The 24,980-nt window shown below is 42.2% G+C and overlaps 1 protein-coding gene and 1 long non-coding RNA gene across 4 annotated transcripts in view; one reads left to right on the forward strand and one right to left on the reverse strand.

Annotated features, from left to right (window-relative positions):
- The window catches only part of SASH1 (SAM and SH3 domain containing 1), a 197,945-nt gene extending 187,276 nt beyond the window's left edge, over positions 1-10,669 (forward strand). For all 3 annotated transcript variants that reach the window (XM_053291380.1, XM_053291391.1, XM_053291400.1), the window contains 3 exons: positions 2,570-3,645; positions 7,667-7,798; positions 8,307-10,669. In XM_053291380.1, the coding sequence (XP_053147355.1) occupies positions 2,570-3,645; positions 7,667-7,798; positions 8,307-8,567 (1,469 nt within the window). In that variant the 3' untranslated portion in view covers positions 8,568-10,669. The remainder of the gene's footprint in view (positions 1-2,569; positions 3,646-7,666; positions 7,799-8,306) is intronic.
- LOC128343085 (uncharacterized) overlaps positions 1-20,383 on the reverse strand; it is a 40,136-nt gene extending 19,753 nt beyond the window's left edge. Inside the window, exons 1-3 of the long non-coding RNA XR_008315329.1 lie at positions 20,215-20,383; positions 9,172-9,295; positions 7,642-7,727 (exon numbers count right to left, since the gene is read on the reverse strand). This is a non-coding gene — a long non-coding RNA (uncharacterized LOC128343085). The remainder of the gene's footprint in view (positions 1-7,641; positions 7,728-9,171; positions 9,296-20,214) is intronic.
- Positions 20,384-24,980: the final 4,597 nt, after the last annotated feature.

The raw sequence follows: 24,980 nt of genomic DNA on the forward strand, positions 1-24,980 counted from the left end.
TGGATGGCACCCCCAAATGGGGCCTAAACTGGCCTGGAGGGCCCAAGCCAGTCTGAGGTCAAGTAGGCTTGCACATCCCTAGCCACCACCCACTCAATCACCTTGCCCAGCCATGGAAGGATGGAAACAGGTCTGTAACTAACTCTGAGGGATCAAATTCCAATGCAGGTTTCCTCGAGTGGTCTAATAATACCTTCCTTAAGACATCCTGTCCTCCCTCAAAGAAGCTTTTATAATATTTTCCATACCCTCACTAATAATATAATTACCAGATGAAATGAGCCAAGTTGGGCAAGGGTCAAGAGAACAGGTTGTAGGACATACAGTCCTGAAGCCGTATGTTCACATCCTCGGGAGTCACAAATTGAAAGTGATCCAATCTAATTCTATAAGAGCAGTTGCTGGACACCTCCACAGTAGACTCTGCAGTAACCATGGAATCCAGTTCGGCCTGAACGTGAGAGATTTTATCTGCAAAAAAGTCATTGAAAATGTCATGGCGAGTGACTGATGGTTTCAAGTCCAAATTCAAGGGGAAGAGGACACATACAAGCCCTCTCACAACCCTAGACAATTCCACTAGACATGAATTTGTGGAAGCACTGTGAGCAGAAAAGAGCTGCTTCTTTACCACCCCCCACTGCCAGAGCATAGCTCCTTACATGTGCTCTGTGTTGTGATCCGCTGGAGTCACACCGAGTCTTCCTCTACTTGAGCTCTAGTCCCCTATCTCACCACTTCAGCTCTTGTAGTTCTTCCGCATACCATGGGGCTAATATTTAAGCAGGTGAGAAGACGCTTAGGAGCCATTGTGTCTACTGCTCTAGTGAGTTTATTATTCCATGTCTGTACCAGAGCACTGATAGAATTATTAGCAGATAATGATTATTAGCTAAACCCTTTCAAGGCTTCTTGGAATCCTGTTGGATCCAATAACCTTATTGGGTGGACCAACCTAATAGGTCCTTCACCCCTGCATAGGTAGGCTGTGGTTGCAAGTCCTACCTTAACCAGATATTGGTGCATCCATGACAATGGGAAGATGACAGGAGTCCACACCCATGGAACACCACCATGATCAGAGCAGTTCCTGATTTACATGTCAGTTCCTGTGCTCTACACTGGGAATGAACCGTTGCTACCTTCATACAACTGTTTCAACACCTCCCCTTCTTTTCTTGATAAATATTAGTATCAAAATGAGTGCAGCATTTTTTCCCCAATGAGCAAACTATTTAGAGGCAGAGTTGGAAACTATTTTAGACCTCAGCACCATCAAAGGAGAAAAATCTATATGAATAATTATTTGCTTGTTAGATGTTTTCAATATCACATTAATGTTTCTGGGATGCTCTAATTTGTGTTTATAAATTCATTCTGTTTCTTGCAAGCCAGTCTCTATAAGCTCAGAGGCCTGTCATTTTCTATTAGGGAATAGTCTCCATCACATGATTCTCCCTTTCTTCATCTGTAGTTCTAAAGTTTTCTGCTTATTCTGTACAGGAAGAGAAAGCAATGGAGATCATTCCATTTTAGATCAAACGCACCTCCCCCCACTTTGCTCAAGGCCCTCTGAAGATGCATTGTGTTCTTTAATGAATATTTACATGGCATACATTGGATTCAGTTAGAAAGCAAATAACTGTATTATTCATTGCCAACATTTAGCATTTTATAGATAAAGCTCTGAACTGTAGATGTATTGAAAAGAGTCACCCATTGCTTTTCCTTTTTTAATTCTTCACTTTAAATGACAGCATGTCCGTTCAGTCTAGGGTATTTAGGCTGTGCAACTTAGAGCCATAAGGTTTCCTCTATGAAAGCACACGTGCAGACAGAAACTTCAGATGATACAGATAAGCCTGGATAAGATTTCAACTTGGAGAATAAAAATGATAAAAACTTTAACTGTTTCATATAATCTTTTATATTCCAGAAGGCAAATTTCCCTAGTTAGTATTAAAATTAAAACATGAGTTTTTCATCACAGTCAATCAAGTTAAAAAGCAGTAATTGACAAATATGAAATAAGAAGCATGGACTTGAGAAAGAAACCTAAACAATGCTTTTTGCTAACCAGGATCTTTCCATATTAACTCGGGGATGTTGTGGAAGAGTCCTCAGCTTTAACTAGCTGGAAAAATAGTTTTTATGGAAATAGTTTATATAGGCATATTCTCTCTCTATCCCCCCCCCCGCCCCCGTACCTTTGATCAGTGCATGTTTCAAGAACAACCTTTTTTGGTCAAAATTGTCTTGTGAATGACTTAAACTGGCAGAAAAATATATACTGTTCTGATAAGTTCTATTTGTCCAGCTGAATCAATAATCACAGGAAATGCTGTAGGGAAAATGTGAGAATTTTCATACTGTGTATGAAATGCCATTTAGTAAAACTGAATCTTTAAAATGCATTTTCTCAAATAAAGTATTTCTGCACTGAAATACTGCAGAGTATATATACAAAATCAATCATCCATGTACAAGCACATTTTTCTGCAAAGATTATGTACATTTTTTACACATTACTTGTACCAAATGTAACATCCAGAATACTTCTTTGTTACAGCTAAGATCCGAAAGCCTGGTCTACCCTCAAAATTAATGAGTGAATACACTTTTAAGGATTTCCACAGGAATCCACTAGTGAATTATCCAACTCAGCCCTCAACTAAATCAATAGATGCCTTTCAGCAAGGAGAGAAGACGCAGCTCAGCTGCATCCATCATGTTTCAAAAAGCTGCCTCAAAACCCCAGTAATCATGGGCCTCAAGAAGAACCGCAGAAGTTTACCAGTTGGCATCTGTCGGAGCTATGAGACTCTGGAAGGCACCCAGAGAGCACACTTGTGGCCAAGATCTCATTCTCTTGGTAACCTTAATGGAGAACCTGGCACTGAAAAGAAGCTGGATGCTCTCCCTCAAGGTATGCTGGATGTGAGAAAAAAGCCAATTGGTTCAGATGCTGGTGGGAAAGTGACAGAACTGTTGATGGCTAAGCAGAATAAAGAGGTGAAGGGAAAAGCAAAAGAACTGCACTTCTCTGCAGCCATCCCTTCCAGAGGAACGCTTCCTCTCTTTCTGCCTCAGAATTGTGAGATTCGCTCAACTTCTCTTTCACGTGGTGCAACATGGACATCTCTTGAAAACTATAAAAAGGGCAGTCATGAACTTGGAAGGACTGATTGTTCTTCAGTCTCAAAGGAGGCTATAGAAGCTGATCAAAAGGGCATAGGTGAGGCAAGAACACAGTCAAAAATTTCTTCACAGCCACCACCAGTCCCTGCCAAGAAAAGCAGAGAACGTCTTTCTAATGGACACTGTCATCCCCCAACAGCGCTTTCTAGTCCAGATGTGCCATCTTTGCCAGCAAAAAGGACTATCCCATCTGGCCCCTTGGATTCCCATGTATTGACTGTGTGTAGATCATCCCATGAACAGGAACCCAGCAGTACTTTGAGCATACGGCCTCCTTGGCTGTCAGATCTCCCAGAGGCTGCTAGCGTCCAGCAACATGTATTAAAACTAGACCCTTCTTCAACAAGAAAAATCTCGTGTAATAGAGGGCTGGACCTGGAAATGTTGACAGAAAACAAGCTACAGGCTGAAAATATTGATCTCACAGAAGACCCATATTCTGACAAGGTATGCGCAGAAAACGTCTTTATACTAACTCTATGCATCTTTCCAATAGCTTTCCTTTGCCTTTTTGTTGTGTAGAACTGTTTCTTAAAATTGTACGTAGAATTGAGAATGAAAAAAAAGAAACCAAAATATGTGTGTGACTTGGCATATTCCCAAATCTAGTCATTCATTTCAGCAAACATGTGAAGACACCTTAAATAAACATAAAATTGCTCCATGTAGTGAACAGCTGAACATAAACCATTTCCCGTGTGGCAAAAGCTTTCACATGGAATGATTTCACATAGCCCCTATTTTATTTATTGTTAAATTTATATACCGCCATTCATTAAAAAAAATCCCAAGGTGGTTTACAAAAGTTAAAAAACATATAATAAAAATGACAGTTAAAAGTATTAAGCTAAAAATATGACAACAAATCTGATTTTAAATATATAAAATACAAACATAAAAACCATACACAGATAAAAACACACAGAAGCGGCACTAAAACAATCATGCAAAGACCTGGATAAAAAAATCAAGATTTAACAAGCTTCCTAAAAACTGTGATGGAGTCCGATGAGCAAATGACCACTGGGAGAGCATTCCAAAGTCTGGGGGAAGCAACAGAGAAGGCCCTGTCCCGCGTGCACAACATTACCTCCCTCATTGTCGGCACCCGGAGCAGAGCCCCCTCAGATGACCTTATCAAGCAGTCTAACGGGCAGAAACCCTTGGGAGCAGGCGGTCCCTCGGGTATCCCAGGCCCAAACTGTTAAGGGCTTTAAAGGTCAAAACCAGCACCTTGAATTGGACCCAGAAACACACTAGTAACCAGTGCAGCTCTTTCAGAATAGGTGTGATATGATCACTCCAGATAGAACCATAGCTGCCTAATTTTGTACAAGCCGCAGTTTCTGGATATTCTTCAAGGGCAGCCCCACGTAGAGCACGTTACAGTAATTCAGCCGTGACGTGACTAAGGCACGGGTAACTGTGTCCAGATCTTCCCACTCGAGAAAGTGACGCAGCAGGCGCAGTAGCCGAATCTGTGCAAAGGCTCCACCTGAGCTTCCAAAAGCAGAGCCGTGTCCAGTAATACCCCCAAGCTGAGTACTTGCTCCTTCAAGGGGAGTACAACCCCATCTAGATCAGGTAGAATCACCTCATCCCGATTGGCTCTCCTACTGACCAACATTACCTCCATCTTATCCGGATTCAGTCTCAGTTTATTAGCCCACATCCAACTCATCACGGCATCCAATCCCTGATTCAGGACATCCACTGCCTCTCTAGGATCAGGTGACAAGGAGAGATAGAGCTGAATGTCAACTGCATATTGCTGACAACTCAGTCCAAGTCTCCGGATCACCTCTCCCAGCAGCTTCATGTAGATGTTAAACAGCATGGGGGACAAAACCGAACCCTGCGGGATCCCACAGGCCAACAGCCATGGGGCTGAGCAGTAGTCCCCCAGCACCACCTTCTGGACCCTCCCCTCAAGAAAAGAACAGAGCCACTCTAGCACAGTACCTCCAATTCCCATACTCAAGAGGCAGTCCAGAAGGATACCATGGTCAATGGTATTGAATGCCACTAAGAGGTCCAGCAGAACTAACAGGGATGCACTCCCCCTGTCTAGCTCCCAGCAAAGGTCATCCACCAGAGCAACCAAGGCAGCTTCAGTCCCATATGGTGGTTCAGTCCTATATGGTGGTTGTAATATGTATACTGAATTATTAGGGCTATCACCCCCATAACTTCAGATAATGGATGTTTATCCCACATTAGAAACTGGGATTCATAGCTAACAGCCACCTACTTATTGCCTCCTGGGTTCTGCTGTCTAGCAAATGTCTAGCTTGGTGAGCCACCATCAAAGCATGACCAACTAGTCCCTTCTAGCCCACCCTTCAGATTCATTCCATGTAACTGAGGCGTGTGTATGTGTGTAGCTGCTTGAAGACTCTGCTTCTTCATAAGCCACTTGTAAGGATAATTGTGGATATTTTGGAAGAGCTACTTTGATCTAACCATTTAAGCATACCAAACCCATTGCCAAATGCAATATTATTGTATTTCTTTAGTGAACTTTTGTCTTGCCTGAATAGTTCTGGAAATGCATTTTAATATCTGCTAGGACTGTGCACAGAAAAAAACCCCCAGGTCTGATCTGATCTGACTTCCCAAGCCAGCAAAATTATTGGGAGGGCCGGCATGACCCCTCCCCCACCCCCACAAACTGTAAGAATCAGGTATACCTGAGTCCTTCACTGATGAGGAAGTCTAGAGCCTTACCTATATCAGATTGGCACACTGTGTCTGTGATACACTGTTTGATAAGAGCCTTGGCCAGATCGTAGCCCATGTCAACTAAGAGAGGAGGGGATAGGCCCAGTGACAGTATTTTACTCATAATTGACTGTTTCCAGCTGGATTGGAAGTCATTAATCAAGGTGAGGGGGATGAGGCCTAAGGAATAGAGAGAAAGGCTAAGCCAGTAGTTAAGATGGTCATCCAGACCCTTCCCTCCACTTCCATCAGGCCTGTCTCCAGTTGCAAGGTGGTGTTAGAGATGCATCTTGGAACATGAAGGACTGCTCTTGGGAACTTTGACTGCACACACTCCAAAATGAAATGGCAAGTGTACTTGTCACTTCCATCCTTTTTAGTGCATGAGAGCTTTAAGCACTTAAAACAGAACAGAGTGAAACTTATAAGCTTGGTGCCTGTCTTAACTTCCGTGCTTACACCATTCAGCTGGGGAGGGAATTTATTAGACATAAATTCAACAGGTGCATCTTCCCCAGTAACATATATACATGATTAATTATATCTGGCAGGCCAAGAAAAAGCTTTTCACCAAACTATTCAGATCCTGTTGCAGACTGAGGAGAACCTCAGATGGTGTCCAAAGGCTCTATGCTTAACAAAATGTAGCATGCTGTCGTGGCTTCTGATGGGAGTGTTATGCACATAGTTGTTTCTAGGGATGTGAACGGAACCGGCTGGCCCAGTTAGTTTAAAGGCTGGACCAGCCTCGAACCTAACCGGGCCAGTTCAGTCTGGCACCCCCTCGAACTCCCCCCTTCCCAATTCAGTTTGGAGGGTTCACGATCTTTAAATTCTTTTTTTTAAAGAACTTTTAAAGGTTTTTTAAACCTTTTTACTCCCCTTGGGAGAGTACCTGGAGGCAGCAGGGGGATCCGGAGAGATTCCCCCTCCCCCCCAGTCGATCTTCTAAATCACCCCCTCGGCCGGTCCAGGCACTCTTCCGATGGTTTTTGGCCCTCACCTGGCCACCATGTTGGGGGCTGGGTGCCTGCGCACATGGCCTCTGCGTGGCCCAGGCACATCCCTCAACATGGCCACCAGGTGAAGGCCGAAAACTGGCTGAAGAGTGCCCAAACCGGGCAAGGGGGTGATTTAGAAGGCTGGCGGGGGGAACCCCCGTGGACACACACACCCCCGCCGCCTCCAGGAACTCCCCCAAGGGGAGTAAAAGGTAATAATTTTAAAAAATTAAAGATCACGAACACCCAAACTTGGGGATGGGTGGGTTTTGGTCCGGATCGAACGGGGGGGGGGGTCGGTTTGACCCTGAACCGTCAAACCCTCGAACCAAACCCCAAAACTGGTTCGCACATCCCTAGTTTGTTTCTTGGAAGTCAACAGGACTTTAAAATGCTTTGTTAGATGCTCTGGAACACAGAAAAGGCACCATCACCCTGTCTCATCAAGATATTTCAGAATCTGAAAATGTGCCAAGTTAGCATAAAAGAATACACTGAAAAATCATAGTCTCTCAATTTTCTCTAATCTTTCTAAGGATTAAGGAATAGAATAGATGTAATAGTTAAGATCCACATACCCCTTAATCAGACTTGTATAGAACTGGAGGGAATGGAGGGCTTTAAGACATAGGGAGCAACCATTTGGACTAATACTTTTTTTTTTTTAAAAAAACCTACTAGTGAACCAGAGGGTTGGGTTTTTTTTAAACTTCTTTCCTACCTCACTTGATGAATGGAATTTGCAGCATGGTCGCTGTGGGCTTCCTGAAGCTTTGGTGCAGAGATACTCTGAAGACTTGGAACAGCCTGAAAAAGATGTTGCTAGCATCATGGACCAGATCCGTGTGAAGCAGTTGAGGAAGCAGCACCGTATGGCAGTATGTCTACATTAAATTATCTTTGTTTTGAATTCAAGGAGGAAAGGCAAAATAACATGAATAAACTCCTTCTCCTGTCACTGTACCAATTTTGTTTCAGACCAAAGATCACACTTTTGAATGATTATCCATATGTGGGGGGAAGCAGGGACACCCTCCATATATATAGAAAAAAGATTCTAGTTTAGTTCTCTCCGGTAATACTAGTTTTGCAGGGAGCTCTTTCTCCCAGTGGGTAGTGTCTCCATGTCCATATGTACATAAGCAATCATCACATGGCCATTAGGGCTTTCTTTTGGCTACCATTCCATTGTCATTGCTAAATGGAGAGGTGTTAATTCTTTGTCCAGTGTTTGGAATCTTTCCCTAGACCACTGCTAATGGATATTAATGAATATTATGACTCCCAAGAAAGAGAGAGAGATTTCATAGAAGATAAATAGCTTTGTTTCCAAAACAGAGGGAAATGTCAGCAAACTAGTTGTATTTTTTTTTTATATTCCTCCAGATTCCAAGTGGAGGCCTCACTGAAATGTGCCGAAAACCTGTGTCCCCCGGACATATAACTTCCATAACCGACTGGCTAGTTTCCATTGGCCTCCCAATGTACTCAAACTCCCTCATGGCTGCAGGAATTGATGAGCTAAGCAAAGTGCCTTCTCTCACACAAGCTTGTCTTCATGAGGCTGGCATCACAGAGGAAAGGCACATAAGCAAACTTCTGGCAGGAGCAAGACTTTTCAAAACCCTCAATCCAGAAACCATTTAACATGCTCTGAAATGTAGCATTTGCTTGCTGGAGAACTTGCAGTTCCTTCTGTGTCAATTATATCTTTAATTTTTCCAGAAAACCAAGGGGGACCAAAGAAAAGCCCTTCAGAAGGCTCTGAGATCTGTGTTTTTCATCCCTACAGAACAACAGGAGCAGCAGTCAGCTGAGGGGGGAATGATATTCCTTGATTTCACTTCAAAGAAAAGACACAAGGAATTTATTTTCGTTACTAAGGATTCTGAGGGTATGTTGGGTCCCTGTGTAATTGTCTGTGTCCATTACAAAAAAGGGATCTTTCTACTTGCTGCAAGATAGTAACAAACAAACAAAAAACAAACCCTACATCGATTTCATGCCCCAGGAACTGGGATAAGGTGGCAAAGGGAGTAAAGTTGGGTCTCCAGGTGCTCTAGGTCTGCTTCTTGGTTAAGGTGCAGCTCATTGACCAAGCATGGATCTATAATCCTAACCACAGACATAAATAAGCACATCCCATGGGGGAAGGGACATTTATTTAAGTTATGTTAAGGATTAAGTTCTTTAATAGAGGATATCTGCTTATCCATTTTATTCTAGCAATCACTAGTATAAAAAAGCTCACCATCCTTTTGGTGTAGTTTTACAGGCTGCTGAGCTTCTAGGTAGGCCAAAGTTCTGGACAGGATTTAGCTGATCTTCCTTCTGTGTCAGTGCAGCTTATCAGACAAATTCAGCAAACTTCTTATCTGTATAGAATTAAAGTCATTTTTGTAACTACTTTTTTTGCACTCAGCTTTTTATTTGCCTTAAAACATGCTTTTTAGTTTAATTACTTATATTCTTCTCTTCCCAGATCTTGTTTTGTTGCCATTACTATTTGGCACCTGACAGATTTTTGTCTAATACAATTTCTGTAGACTGACTCACTGTAACATTATCTTGTACAGAGGCTTTTTCTTTTATTTTCCATTTCAAAATTGCAGAATTCTGTTCTCAGGCTAACAATTGTTTATGGCAGCCTACGTTTGCTGATATTACTAAAAGGCTAAAAGTTATTTAGCCATGTGTGCGTGCGTGCGTGTGTGTGTGTATTAAAAAAATTATAAAAATGTGTTCATGTTAATCAAAATTTGATGTACTGTGTTCTATCGTCAATTGCTATGCTGCAGCTTTGACTTGGTATCCTGACCATATCAATGGAAAACATTGGTTTCTTTAAAAGAAAATAAAAAGGTTGCCCAGGGGAATTAAACTGAACTGAATAAGCAAACTGTGTGTCTCACACAGTACCAGAACAAAAACTATATTCCATTTTATTGATGGAGGGAAAATTTAAGCAGTCATTGAAACTCAATATACGATCCCCCTTATTGAATGCTGAAATTAGAATTAAAACCAACACGTTCTGGGCTGCTGGAGCAGCCTGTACTTTCTCTGTACTATTATGTTCTCTCATTTTCTAAAACTGTTAAAAAATACAGTGTAAAATCTCCTGCTCGTGTGTGAATATAGATAAAGTTTATTTTTGTACATGACCAGACCTTTTGTATACCAAATATGCTCAGCTTTAGTCATAAGATATAAGTATTCTATAATGTCCATAAACAAGCTAGATTACTTCTCATTTACAATAGTAGAAGCTTCTCAGGATATATGACAGGCAAGGAGAGGTAATTAATTCTGTGTGGGATTGAGAACTCAGATATCTAGTTCCAACCTGCTATGAAATTTTAAGCAAGACACATCTCCTCTCTGTGCCTCCTGTGCTCTATAAAGAAGTTGTATAAACCTCTCCCACTTTAAAGTGCATTCAACTTGTGCAACAAAATGTTAAAGGCCCAAACAACTGTAGTTGCTGCCCCAAACTGGTTTTGACTTGAATGCCTTTAGGCTTCATGTTTCATCACTGCCTTTGAAATAATTTATTAAAACTGAAAGCAAGGACGTATGATTTAATTATATAGGAATACAGTGTTTTTCTGTAGTGTGTGTACACATGTGTGCACATATAGATAATGGTTAGCTACATACACTTGCCAACAGAAGCTCTTACTTCATGCATCTGATGAAGGGCTGCAATCCTGAAACTGTACGCTACAATAAATTTGTTGGTTTTTAAAGTATTAGAAGGCTCTTTGTTGATTAAGCCAACAGAATTTAAAGTAACCTGTAAGCTTAGGGACAGTAGGACTACAGGTGAAACTCGAAAAATTAGAATATCGTGCAAAAGTTCATTAATTTCAGTAATGCAAATTAAAAAGTGAAACTGATATATGAGATAGACGCATTACATGCAAAGCGAGATAAGTCAAGCCTTAATTTGTTATAATTGTGATGATCATGGCGTACAGCTCATGAGAACCCCAAATCCACAATCCCAGAAAATTAGAATATTACATGAAACCAATAAAACAAGGATTGTAAATAGAACAATATCGGACCTCTGAAAAGTATAAGCATGCATATGTATTCAGTACTTGGTTTGGGCCCCTTTTGCAGCAATTACTGCCTCAATGCGGCGTGGCATGGATGCTATCAGCCTGTGGCACTGCTGAGGTGTTATGGAAGACCAGGATGCTTCAGTAGCGGCCTTCAGCTCTTCTGCATTGTTTGGTCTCATGTCTCTCATCCTTCTCTTGGCAATGCCCCATAGATTCTCTATGGGGTTCAGGTCAGGCGAGTTTGCTGGCCAATCAAGCACAGTAATCCCATGGTCATTGAACCAGGTTTTGGTACTTTTGGCAGTGTGGGCAGGTGCCAAGTCCTGCTGGAAAATGAAGTCAGCATCCCCATACAGCTCGTCTGCGGAAGGAAGCATGAAGTGCTCCAAAATCTCCTGATAGACGGTTGCGTTCACCTTGGACTTAATGAAGCACAGTGGACCAAAACCAGCAGATGACATGGCTCCCCAAATCAACACAGACTGTGGAAACTTCACACTGGACTTCAAGCATCTTGCATTGTGTGCCTCTCCATTCTTCCTCCAGACTCTGGGTCCTTGGTTTCCAAATGAGATGCAAAAGTTGCTCTCATCAGAAAAGAGGACTTTGGACCACTGAGCAACAGACCAGTTCTTTTTTTCTTGAGCCCAGGTAAGACGCTTCTGACGTTGTTTGTTGTTCAGGAACGGCTTGACAAGAGGAATACGACATTTGAAGCCCATGTCCAGGATCCATCTGTGTGTGGTGGCTCTTGATGCACTAACTCCAGCCTCAGTCCACTCCTTGTGAAAGGAGTGGACTGAGTGGACTCCTTGTGAAAGGAGTAGACTTTTGAATGGCCTTTTCCTGACAATCCTCTCCAGGCTGCGGTCATCCCTGCTGCTTGTGCACCTTTTTCTTCCACACTTTTCCCTTCCATATAACTTTCTATTAATGTGCTTTGATACAGCACTTCGGGAACATCCAACTTCTTTTGCAATTACCTTTTGAGGCTTTCCCTCCTTATGGAGGGTGTCAATGATGGTTTTCTGCACAACTGTCAAGTCAGCAGTCTTTCCATGATTGTGATTCCTAATGAACCAGACTGAGAGACCATTTAAAGGCTCAGGAACCCTTTGCAGGTGTTATGGATTGATTAGCTGATTGGAGTGGGACACCTGGAGCCTAGACTGTTGAACCTTTTCACAATATTCTAATTTTCTGGGATTGTGGATTTGGGGTTCTCATGAGCTGTACGCCATGATCATCACAATTATAACAAATTAAGGCTTGACTTATCTCGCTTTGCATGTAATGCGTCTATCTCATATATCAGTTTCACCTTTTAATTTGCATTACTGAAATTAATGAACTTTTGCACGATATTCTAATTTTTCGAGTTTCACCTGTATTTTGCAATGGAGTGAACATATGGACATGTTCCCTTCTGCTGAGATTGATAGAAACAGAGGCAAAGCTATGATTACATTGGCAGTTGAAGATGTTTTTCTGTGGAGAAGACTTAAATCTTTTTCTTTCAAAATTTCTTACAACGGCCTCCAAGTTATACTGGCCAACATTATGCACAGCTTACTGTCCCCATAACACCCCTCCACTGGGCTGCTGTGGACTCGGAAGCAGCCCAGACACTGTTCTGAATGATTGGTTGTGGTGAATGAGGGCAACTACAGTAGAAATGCTTGTACAACCACTCATTCGCAGCAGCCCTGCGGACGAGCATTGATGTACAGCCTACTGTCTCCTCATGTCAGCCACTGTCTCCAGAAGAGTGTCCACTAACATAAAATGCTTTGCTTCAGCAACACTGCCTATACAGTATGTAGCAACGACCCATTGCAGGTAAGGATTGACTAAAAGAAGATACTTCTCACATTCCATATTACACAAGAGTGCTCTTGTATGTCACTGCCATGCTCAAAATGATGTGCATTGACCATTCCCAGGTGATCTTAACAAGAATAATTCCACATAGTAAATAAACAATGCAGACATTACTGAAAAGAGGGGCATTTCCTCTGCAAATGCACTGGAAGTCTTCCTGGTATGTCCATCCTTTATTTTCCGCAACACATTCCTCATGCTTACAGCACTTGTCTGAAGAGACAAATGCAGTAAGCATGATGACTGGTGCTTCCAGGATTGGGAGGCTCACTAAGTAGGTAATCTACACTCCCACCCAGCTCCATCAATCTGATCAGCATACTCTGATGGGTGCATATATGTGGCAGGGGTAGGGGCAGTTTCTGGAACAGTTTTCCATTCACTTAGATTGGACTAAGCAGATGATCATGGACATTTGTGTGTACAAATTTGTTCTGTTAATTTATGGAACAGCACACTGCACAAGACACATCAGAAGATAGTGGTACTCTGTATTTGCATGTACAGCCGCAAATGTGTAAGATATGATCTCTGGAAGCAGGATCTTTGCTTATTTGCAATGTTTATGGAGGCTGTCAAAAAGCAACAGCTGTTTTTAAAAAGAGCACGGGAGTCAGTAGATGCTGAAAGATAATAGTTTAAAATGGGCAATAAAATATTTTTGAATATAGATGCTGTTTTCATGTTTCAAACTTGCAAAGTTATAGAAAATGAAAATTCAGTTCTCACTCCACTACATCACTGCTAAACTACATTGAAGAAACAATGATGACTTATTAAAGAGAGTGCCAAAGTCTTTGTAATCCCTATGCCCCATTATGCAGGAACCCTAAACTAATTTTACTTTGTTTTTAAACATTTTTCTAATTTGTTCAGCCTTTTGGGTTACACATTTTTGCATATATATTCTTTTAGTTCATTGTTTACTTAGCAATCAGGCATTTTAACAGCACGTATATTGATCCTATATACGCCTTAAAATACTAGGTACTTTCTCCTAAGGAGAAATCTCCAATCATGTAAGGAACTCAGCATTAATAATGTGTGGTTTACTATCTGCTCCTTGTGTGCAGAGTTCCAAATGTTGGATTGGAGGCTGTAGGAATACATAAAGTCAAAATCATATGCTGATTACATTCTGATCCTCAAACAATAGGGCAAGTTAGTTAAGTGTGCATAGTATACAGTTCAGTAAAGCTGAACTGGTAATTAGAAAGGGAATCCACAAAATCAGAGAAATATGCTTGATTATCCTGATGATTATTTTGACTGTAAACCTGGCTTCGGGTGCAAACTGGCAATACTAGAATTAAGGCATCAGAGCCCTCTCAATCCTATTCACGCAGTCTTAAGTGCAGCAATAAAGGTCAATTCACCAAGTCATGGCTGTACATTTCTATTGTATTATTTTTAGACTAAAACTTGGAGTCCAAGCTAACTTTTACCAATAATTGAGACCTCTTTTTTTGAAAATGGAAACTTTAAGCAAGTTATGTAACAACTAACAAGTGTTGCACTTTCTGTATATGAAATCAATATTTAAATAACTTATTTTTCTCCATTTGCTCTTCTTAAATAATGTAAGTAGCTGTTATATACCAGTACCAATAGTACTGGTTTGCTTCAACCTGAGAAAGCAGTGTATAGTTAAAACAAAAAAAAAAGGAAGAGAGAGAAAAAAATAAAAACATTACTTATGAATGTGTAAAGATTATCGTGCTCTGTTTCATTTAGTAAAAAGCAGCAAGAAAATAAATTTTCTGTGTACAAAAGCTTCTCTATACTTATGTTATATTGTTCATAGGAAAAAGGTAAATAAATTTCTTCAATCTGATGTCTCTTTTATTAATGTTAATTTTTCTCATAAATGTTGAACTTGTGATACTACTGAGAGCCACGTATGTAAGCTTTTGCAGTGCGGAGACGATGGCTGAATCTCCATTCACATGCTTAGCATAATGGAGCTATGGAAATACCATAAACCGACATTCATACACTCATAATTTATTTTACTGTCATGAAAAACACACCCCAGTGTTACTGTTGCCTGGCACTTAGATTTGTTGTTGTTAAATGTTTAAAAGCATTAGATTGATTCCTTTTTCAAACACTAATTAACTTTCTTAGGGGTCCAGTCCTAAGATTTGCTACATGTGGGTACGTTGAAACACACCAACAGTCCTGCCAGGACAGCATCACCAAAAATGTGTCAATGTTGAGCAGAAGTTGCATCAATATCCAGAGTGAATCTACTGGTGCAAGATGCAGAGCCTCTCTGTGCAATGCCTGTCACAGTGCCCAGTAAAGTCTCAGAGAGCAAAGACTGCTCCAAGCACTGAAACAGCTTGTAAAAGAAAAGCTGAAAAAGAAAGGAGAGGACTGGATGAAAGGCTGTGGAGGAGCAGATAATACAACTGGAAGAACAAATGGGGGAATTTTTATTCCCTACAGAGAGAGGCCCATGTGAAAACGCAAACCGGAGCGGGGGAGCAGCAAAAAATGTCCCCCCTTGCCCTCCGCCAGCATTGTGGAGCAAGAGTGCCGTGCAATGAAGCGCCAGTCATTTTGTATCTCTGCAGGGCTACTTCCGTTATCCTAGCCGTACAGAGAATTAATTAAGCCATTAATTCCTGAAATACTGTTCATAACGCACAAGGGCTCAAATACTGAAGTTCAATCTATAACCTGGAAAAAACATTGGTGCTGGCAAATAACCAGTCACTTAACCTGATTTGTTGTGATTTTTATCTTCTGTTTATGTACCTTGCATATTTTCATTTACTGACTTGCAATGCCTGGTGGTTGACATGTGTTGCTTCCTGTTTCTAGTTGGGATAACTTCCTCTGTGTTTGTGCATCCAGAAGTATACCATCTTTGAACATGAAGGTTTTACTTAGCTATCAAGGCTGCTAAGTCTTGAAGCAATCTAAGGAGTGGTCACTACCACATCTTGTGAGTATGAAGTCTTTGCTAACTGGGCAAAGAGGCACCTTTTAAATGTGGTGATTCTCTTTATTTAGCAGGGGGAGAGTAACTGGCCCTATCCACCCCCAGCACAGTACCTCCAGTGACTCTTTCAGGTGTCTATCTTACATTTTGTTTGAGATTGTGAGCTCTTTGGGAAAGGGAACCACCTTAATTTATTTTATTTTATTTCTCTACGTACCGTATTTTATGGACTATAAGACTCACTTTTTTCCTCAAAAAATATCTGCCAAAATTCAGGAGCGTCTTATATGTTTTAACAGTTTAATATGTTAAAACTCTGAAAAACTGGATTAAAATTAAGGTGCGTCTTATAGTCCGTAGCGTCTTATAGTCCGTAAAATACGGTAAACCACTTTGGAAACTTTTGTTAAAAAGCGGTATAAGTATTTGTTGTTGTTGTAGTAAGTTAACTGTGTAATATCAGCAGTAGGCTCTGCAAGATGGCTCCTAAACAGACACAATCCTGTTGGTGGGTTCTTATTTAGTAGTTTAGGAACTACTGTACTGTACGAATTTCTATGCTGATGTCAAATCCACCACATTTCATATGTGAATCTTCAGCCACCATTCTTTTTTATTGGTCTAGCTTGGAAATTATCTTGGGCAGTTGAATTCAACACTACCTTTTAAAAAATGAACTCAATACAAGTCTGCATAAGTCATGCACCTACATATTTGTAAAATCAGCTTCTGTTTTTGTCTTGAGCATGGTCTTTGTACTCCTTTTCCACAAGAGGGCACTGTTCCACTTTACAAGTAGAAGACTGGGCTTTCCCTACAGCCACAAGCTGTTTCCAAGATACTTTTGAGTAACAAAACAGAAATAAAAACAAAATCAACAAGATAGCAATACCAACTGCCTTTCCCACATTCCTTTAACTGGAAAGAGTGATGTCGTCTGATAGCTGCAGCTTGTGATATTTTCGAAAGCATGTCCAACATAAATCCTAGATGTATTCCTATTTGTGTGTGTACACACACACACACACACACACACACACACAACCATGCTCACACACATCCAAAATAAGAAATTTCCTTCCTAAAAACCATCTGCAAATATTTCCGTTCCAAAAGACAACTTGCCAGTTAAGTACAGCTTCATCACAATGAAAACATTTTAGCATTAAGTTGCTTTGATGATGTAGGTCTGTTCCTTTGTACAAGGTCAGTATGACAAAATGTTCCTTAATCACAATAAATACCATCTGGGGGGGGGGTAGGGTTTCCAGGCAGCAATGAAATGTGGGATCTGCAAAGCTTTCATGCAAGGTCCAGGCACATTCTTACTCACCCTACCCCTGCAAGTTTCTCTGCTCCTTCCTAGCACATTGCCCACCCTATATGTGCTGAGCAGGGGCCTTCTGCGGTTTTCATGGCATCACCAGTTCTTGCATTCTGAGAAGAAGCCACCCTTTTTCATTACTACTTCTCTGGCAACCGTAGAAAAGGATGGTTTATTTTCAGAATGCAAGAGTAGGTCAGTAGGTGGCCCTGCTAAAATTACACAACATACCTGTTTGGTTTTTGTGCAGCGGGTAACATTGTACTAGGAAGGAGTATGGAAGCCAGTAGGAGTATCTGTACAGCGAGCAAGTTCTTGAAACTTGCATGAAAGCTTTGCACATGCTGCACTTTATATCTGGAAACTCTCTTAACTATCTTGGTTTCCCTGCAACTTCTGTATGATGCAGCTGATTTTTTAAAAGAAAATCATACAGTTCCACAAGGCCCTAGACTGTCTCCAGTGCTCTTTACTATCTACATGAAACTGCTGGGAGAGATTTGGTGAAGCATTTTATCAATAAGCAGACACCACCCAAATCTATTATTCCATATCAGCTTCATCAGGAAATGGCAAAACTTCCCTAAATGCCTGCCTGGAGACAGTAATGGGCTGGATGAGGGGTAACAAACTGAAATTGAATCCGAATAAGACAGAAATATTGACTGTGCAGGGTCAGAATGCGAGAGATAGTTTAGATATGCCTGTTCTAAATGGGGTTACACTCCCTCAGAAATAATGAGTATGTAGCTTGGGCGTGCTCCTGGATCCAAAACTCTTTCAGGTTGACTTAATGGCCATAGGTGTTTTTTATCAGCTACGGCTGATAACAGTGTCCAGGCAGGCATTTAGGGAGGTTATTTATTTATTTATTTATTTTTATTACTACTACTACATTTATATCCTGCTCTTCCTCCAAGGAGCCCAGAGCGGTGTACTACATACTTGAGTTTCTCCTCACAACAACCCTGTGAAGTAGGCTAGGCTGAGAGAGAAGTGACTGGCCCAGAGTCACCCAGCTAGTTTCATGGCTGAATGGGGATTTGAACTCGGGTCTCCCTGGTCCTAGTCCAGCACTCTAACCATGGAGAAATAGATTTGGGTGTCATCAGCATACTGATAGCTCTTCTAAAATGTTGCAAAAATCAGTTCAGAGCAACCGAGACCTAGCAGACCACCAAAGTATTCATTGTTCCTCAACAGGAACTTGTACTTGTGAGGAAGGGATTTGTTGAAAGAAAGAAAGAGTGCTGGTTCAGCCTTTCACATACTGGTTAAAGAACCTGATTTTAAAGTGATTTCCAATGATTGACAAGGCAAATGATTTTAAAGTGACTTAAAGCAAGGCAAGGAAGGGGGCGAGGAAAGCCCATTGCATGAAACACCCCTTGCTGTAAACCAGGTCTGCACAACTTTGGCCCTCCTGCAAATGTAGGCCTGCAACTTCCATCATCCTTTATGATCAGACACTGTAGCTGGGAATGATGGGAGCTGTCGTTCAACAGCTGGAGCATTGAAGCTGCGCAGCCCTGCCCTAAACTAAGGGGAAAGAGGCCAGTTAAGAACAATGGGCTAAAGCCACTGAAGAAGCAGCCATTTGGCTAGTGAGCTGCACACACCGCCTGTAAACTGTTTGCTGCTGTGACCTGCTTGATACCATGTACTGCTTGTTCGTTCACAGCCTACAGTGAGTGGGTAAGAGAACAATGGAAGACAAATACCCAGGCTCAGCTGAAGGCATTTCCAGACACATGCAATTACCTTTAGACTTCTCCAAGCCAGGTGGGTCTCCAATAGCAAAGGGCACATGATAACGGCCCCTCTTGCCCATTGGATGTCAGCCCAGACCTATTACGTAGTATGTATGCAACAGTTCTCCTGAATGCTCAAAGTATTCCATCTACATTATCTCAATAATCCTTATAATACTCTGCAAGGGAGGCCAGCACTGTAAAGTAAATAGAGCTTGTTAAAAGACCCATCGTCCTTCCTGACTACCTTTTAATGTGATCGTGATGTTATCAGACTGCTACTAAGCTGTGAATACAGCTTCACAGCAGTGTTCCCTCTAAGGCTTGTGCATGTGCGTGCGCACACGTTTTTTGATGTCCACTCAGTTAATTTTAGATTCCGCTCAAGTTGAATCAGGAAGGCCCCATTCTGAATGCATGTGCACAGACACTGCCTTGATACTGCCTCCCACAACAAAACTCATTCTGTATACAGATGAAAAAAAAAATTAGAGGGAACACTGCTTCACAAGAATGAGCACATCATGGCCTGTGAAGTGGTCTAAGCTTACTGTCAAAGTGGGCACTTCAATCAAGGAAAGGAGCTGGAGAGACCACAGGGAGGCAGGTTTTGGCAGAAGATGGAACTGTCCTGTTCGCATTCCCTGAAAATTGCTCATCACAGTCCTACAATATGATAAATGGTCAATAAATGTTCATGGTCTAAAGCAAACAGGAGGGCAACTAATTAATTACTTCTGTAATGCTTGTAGGGCCTCGGGTGAAGCCACAACTGGTCTCTTCAAAGCCCCCAAATAAAGCTGCAATTTCCCCTTCCTTATTTTGGATAGCAATAACCTTAGAAATCATTCAACCTTTGCCCTTAGAAATAATCCAATTTCAATCTTTCATCATACAATCTGAACCGTGAAAAAATAAAGAGGCTGTTCTGTAGTAAAAGCCTGGGGAATTTACATATGTGTAGCAGGAAATAAATGGGCAGAAAAGTCTAGTCTCTTTTAACATATTACATGATCAGGATATAAACAGTACACAGATTAGAGGGTTCCCAAACAGTGCCACATGTGTTGAGTCACACTATGAACCTTTGGGAGTTCTCTCAAATTAATTGTACAACACAACACTTACAGGGATGTTCAACAAGACCCCTGAGTCCTACTTTTAGTTTATGGCATGAAAACAAAGCAAGCAGCTGTGGATGTGTCAAAAAGCATTATTTTGTTGCCACAATAATTTTCTGACCCAATTGCATGCTGCCATCTACTGGAGTTCAGAGTAATTGTCTTCAGTGAACAAGAAAGAAAAATGCATATTTTACCAGGCTGTGTTGAGCTGCAGATAGGTGTTGGAGTGATGGGGAGGCTTTGAGGGAGGACTAGGCCTCACCAGAGCAACTGCTGGGAGGGTGGGCCTCTCCTAAAAAGGGAAAAAAGCCCGGGAAGTTCAAACTCAAGCAACCAATCCAGTGGACTAGTCAAGGATTTCTGGCTCAGCCGCCTAGAGGAGAGGAGAAAGCTTTGGTCTGTGAGGGGCAATCTGCAATCTGTCTCAGGAGGGGCCTGAAGAAGCAGCAGGCTGAGCTGCTGGGGATTTGGGAAGGCCGCAGTCTGTGAGTAGTAAGGACCAGGTCAGCTAGATGCTTTAGAGAAGTTTACTTCTCTCTGCTGATTGCCTGAAATCTGTGTTGCCTAAGTTAATGAAAACTCCCTCTTATAATTGTTCTTATTGCATACCTTTTTCTTTAAATCTAATAATAAATCTTTGTTATTTAAGTGTGCAATTCTTCATGTTGGCTTTGCCTTAGTCACACACCTCTGAAGGCCTAGGACTGCTCAGCCTCTTTTGAGTGGGTTTTGCCACTTTACCCACCCACTTTCTAATATAGAGAGTGGATTTCCCCCCAACAAAATAAAGTGGATGGTGGCAGCCTACTTTGAATCCCTTATCGTCAAGGATTCAACCCCAGTGAACTCCTCCCCTCCTCTGGCTCAAGTGGAGTTATGACAGGTGTGTTGATCCATTACAAAAATCCAAAAGTAGCTGCAGGATAATAGAAAAACAGGAAGCTGCCATAGCTGCCATAGGAAGTCAGACCATAGGTCCATCTAGCTCAGTACTGTTTACACAGACTGGCAGTGGCTTCTCCAAGGTTGCAGGCAGGAGTCTCTCTCAGCCCAATCTTGGAGAAGCCAGGGAGGGAACTTGGAGCCTTCTGCTCTTCCCGGAGCGGCTCCATCCCCTGAGGGGAATATCTTACAGTGCTTACACATCAAGTCTCGCATTCATATGGAATTAGGGTGGACCCTGCTTAGCTAAGGAGTCAAGTCATGCTTGCTACCACAAGACTAGCTCTCCTCTCAGTGAATACCTTCACTGTGACCAATCAAAAGATCATAAAGAAATGAGCAAGCTTTTGAGTTAATCAAAACTCTTAATGAGACTGGATGTTAAGCATATACACAAGAAAACAGGTGGAATGGGGAAGAAGAAGATGATACAGAGCAACAAACAAAAGACCTCAAAACAAAAGTCCTACCTTTTGGTTACTGAATGAACACAAAATAAAAAGCAGTGGCTGGTTTTAAGATGGAATGTTATATGTGTTGTGCAGACTTAATTAATTTAGGTCATGCTTCATGCAAAAAGATCCCTGCACCAAAGGCAATAGGGACATATTTGCTTTCCCTTTGAAAATATAAACACCAGCAGCTAGGGACAAATTACACATTACATTAAAAACTTGTAGTTTAACTTGTAGCTTGCATGCTTCTCTGCCCCCCCTCCACCCCCCCCATGCCCATGCAGTTGCAAAGGAGGACAACAAGGATCAGGACTGCAGTGGAGGGGAAGATGATTTAACCCTTTGCCCCACTGTGGTCTGATTCAGACTGAGCAAATGTGTATTTGCTTTGAGGGACAAGTAGTAATCTATCCATTCTAAGGTTGCCCTCCAGTATCTGCATAGCAGAGTAGTCAGGAGTTTTTTACTCTACTGCCCATACACCCATTAGGCGTGTACAGAAAACCAGGTTGCCCAGTTTGACCCAACCACGCAAAGGCCCATTGGGCATGTGCGGCAGCCTCCAAAATGGCCACAATGGATGGCAGGCCTGGAACGGGCTGAAGAGCGCCTGAACCGAGCAATTTGTACATAAATGGAGACCAGTGGCGGGGAGGGGGAACTTCCTGAGGAACACACCCACCCGTCCACCCCGCCCATGGCCGAATCTAAGCCCCAGGACCGAGTAGCAGTGAGTAAAAAAAAATAAAAAAAATTTCTCTAAACAACTTGTGAACCCACCCCTGAATGGCCAGAGGAGTTCGGTCCAATAGTGAACCAAACTGGTGTGTGTGTATCCAGCAGCTGCTTGTCAGTTCTATGGCTGAAATTTAAGCAAGTAGATACAACAAAAGTACTATAAGTGCATTGGTGCTGTGGCTACTGATGTCACAAGCCTGAATATGCTACTCTAAATATGCTACTGAATATTTACTGAATATAATACTGAATATGCTACTTAGACTTTTCTACTCTAAGAAGGTTGGAGGGACATCTGGGTCATAGGTTGATCAAATGCAGGCTATTAACTTCCCCACTCCCTAGCTGGTTGTGCACTAGCTGGTTTGGTGCCTCCTCTGGGAAGCGCTGAACTGGCTCAGGTGCCGGCGTTCGAACCGGCTTTGTGGGGTGGGGAGCTGTACCCTTAAAAAGCAAGTAAGCCACTCCTAACCTGCTCGTTGGCCACCCTGCTGCTTTCCTGGTGGCGGCACCCACTCTTCAGAAGGCCATGTGTGGCTATGGTGCTGTTCTCTGCAGCCTCCGCATGGCGTCGGCATGCACGTGGCCGACGTGTTTGCTTGTAGCACATTTGCATCTGCCTACTTCCAGTGCTCCTGTGCCCACATGCACTGAGTTATCGAAGGACTACCCACTGAGCAATATGCTGTCTAATGAGAAACCATCATGGGCAGACCTGGTGTCAGCAGGTGGCATCCTCAGACAAACACCAGATCCCACTCCCTCAGAAAGATCCACTGTTGACACCCTCTTTCTTTGCTGGGATTTGGCCAGAGCGTATGCACCATTTCAATCCCCCCACAATGCCTGACCAAGATTCTGACACTTCATCAAACTTGCACCATATACTACTGTATGTGTGGTTAGAGCCAGCAATGAGAGTTAGAGAGCTAATGTGGTATGGTGGTTAGAGTGAGCAAGGAAACCCTTTGGATGAAGGATGGGATAAAAATTAAATAACTATAACTGTTATTACAACATAGAATTAATGTGTACCACAAGACATATCAATACTTGGTTAACAGTACATATTACATCTGAAGTTCTACTGCAGTGGTTCCCAACCTGAGGTCCTCCAGATGTTGCTGACCTACAACTCCCAGCATCCCCAGCCACAATAAATTGTAACTTGTTATTTATTGTTAATAACAATAAATTGTTATTTCTATCCTGCCTCATCTCCTGCACTTGTCTTATCCCCCAAATTGGGAGGAGGGGAGCCTGGATCTGGGGTCATGACAGCTTCTGCACTGGTAAATGTTTACAGTTTTGATGCATATGCTAATTTAGCAAGCGGAGTCAATGATGAGTAAATTAGACTAGACGATGTGCAAAAGCAAAAATAAGAAATCTGAAGAATATGATTTTGAAGAAACACTCCGGTTTCTGCTGATGGCTATAGGCAGGCAATATAATTCCTTGCACATTTCCACTTCCTAGAAGTCTGTACTGTATTATACAAGATGCAATTGTGACATAGATCCCTGATTCATAAGAATATAAGAACAGCCCTGCTGGATCAGGCCCAAGGCCTATCTAGTCCAGCATCCGGTTTTGAACAGTGTCCCATCAGATGTCTCTGCTGGGCATTCAAGCATTGCATAAGAATACGAAACCAAGTAATGTATGGTTTGAGTCTCCTGAGAATGAGGTTAGGTTTTTAAAAATTGCAAGAGGAAATGAAGCAAGAAAACTAGATCTGTAACTCTCAGGAAAAAAGTCAAATATCTATATATAACTCTTAGAAAAAGGAAGAAAGTATCCACAAATAATTATTTCTTACACTAAAATGTATTCACAAGTCAAAACACAAAATTCTGAGATCATTAAGGTTCACAATGGCCTCTTTGTGAGAGACATTTCACATGGCCCATTTCCTAATTCATTTTGAAATTATTGTTACAAATATGTATGACTGCTTTTCAATCAAAGTTTTATGTCAATAAGTGGCTGCCATAAAAAAAAAAGATAGTTCCTTGTCCCCAAAGGGTTCACAATCTAAAAAGTAACACAAAGGAAACACCAGTAACAACCACATGAGGGACGCTGTGCTGGGGATGGATAAGGACAGTTGCTCTCCCCTGCTAACTATAGGAGAGTCACTACTTTTAAAAGGTACCTCTTTGTTCAATTTATTTATTTATTTGATTTATATACCGCCCTTCCAAAAATGGCTTAGGGAGGTTTACCTCAAAATAAAAACAAAACAATTAAAATTAAACAATTAGCAGATGCTCACGTAATTATTCTTCTAGGCAAGCCACAATCTCTCACTGAGGCTATTCCCACAACCAGAAGAAATCGGGCTAAGAGAGTCTAGCCCGGTTTCTCTCGGCCATGTGCTGCAATGGGAGCCATGCGGCTGCCAGCAGTAAACCTCCAAAAGTACCCCTTCCCCTTAAATGGGGTTAGTGGAGTACGCTCTCTGCTAACCCGATCGTGAGAGGCAGCAACTCACGAGGAGACCCCCACCACGAGGCTAAAACAAGCCTCCCAGCCTCGGGGGTCTCCCCAGGATGCCCCACGCACTCGCATGGGGCATCCTGGGACCCGGCAGCTCCTGATCCCCGCTGCCCCTACCAGCTCCGTGACAGAGCCGATAATTGTGTGGGCAGCCAATCTGGCCGCCCAGGGACAGCTTCCTGCTTGTCTGTGGGGAGAGTGGGCTAAGCCCGCTCTCCCTGCAGAGCCCACACTGCTTGTGTGGAGAGCCTCACTGCGATGGCAATAGGCAAAACACTGATGCTGTTCTCACATGCAGCCTAACCCAGGCTAGGGAAACCCAG

Source organism: Hemicordylus capensis, chromosome 1 (assembly GCF_027244095.1).
Source record: "Hemicordylus capensis ecotype Gifberg chromosome 1, rHemCap1.1.pri, whole genome shotgun sequence".
NCBI classification, from domain to species: domain Eukaryota; kingdom Metazoa; phylum Chordata; class Lepidosauria; order Squamata; family Cordylidae; genus Hemicordylus; species Hemicordylus capensis.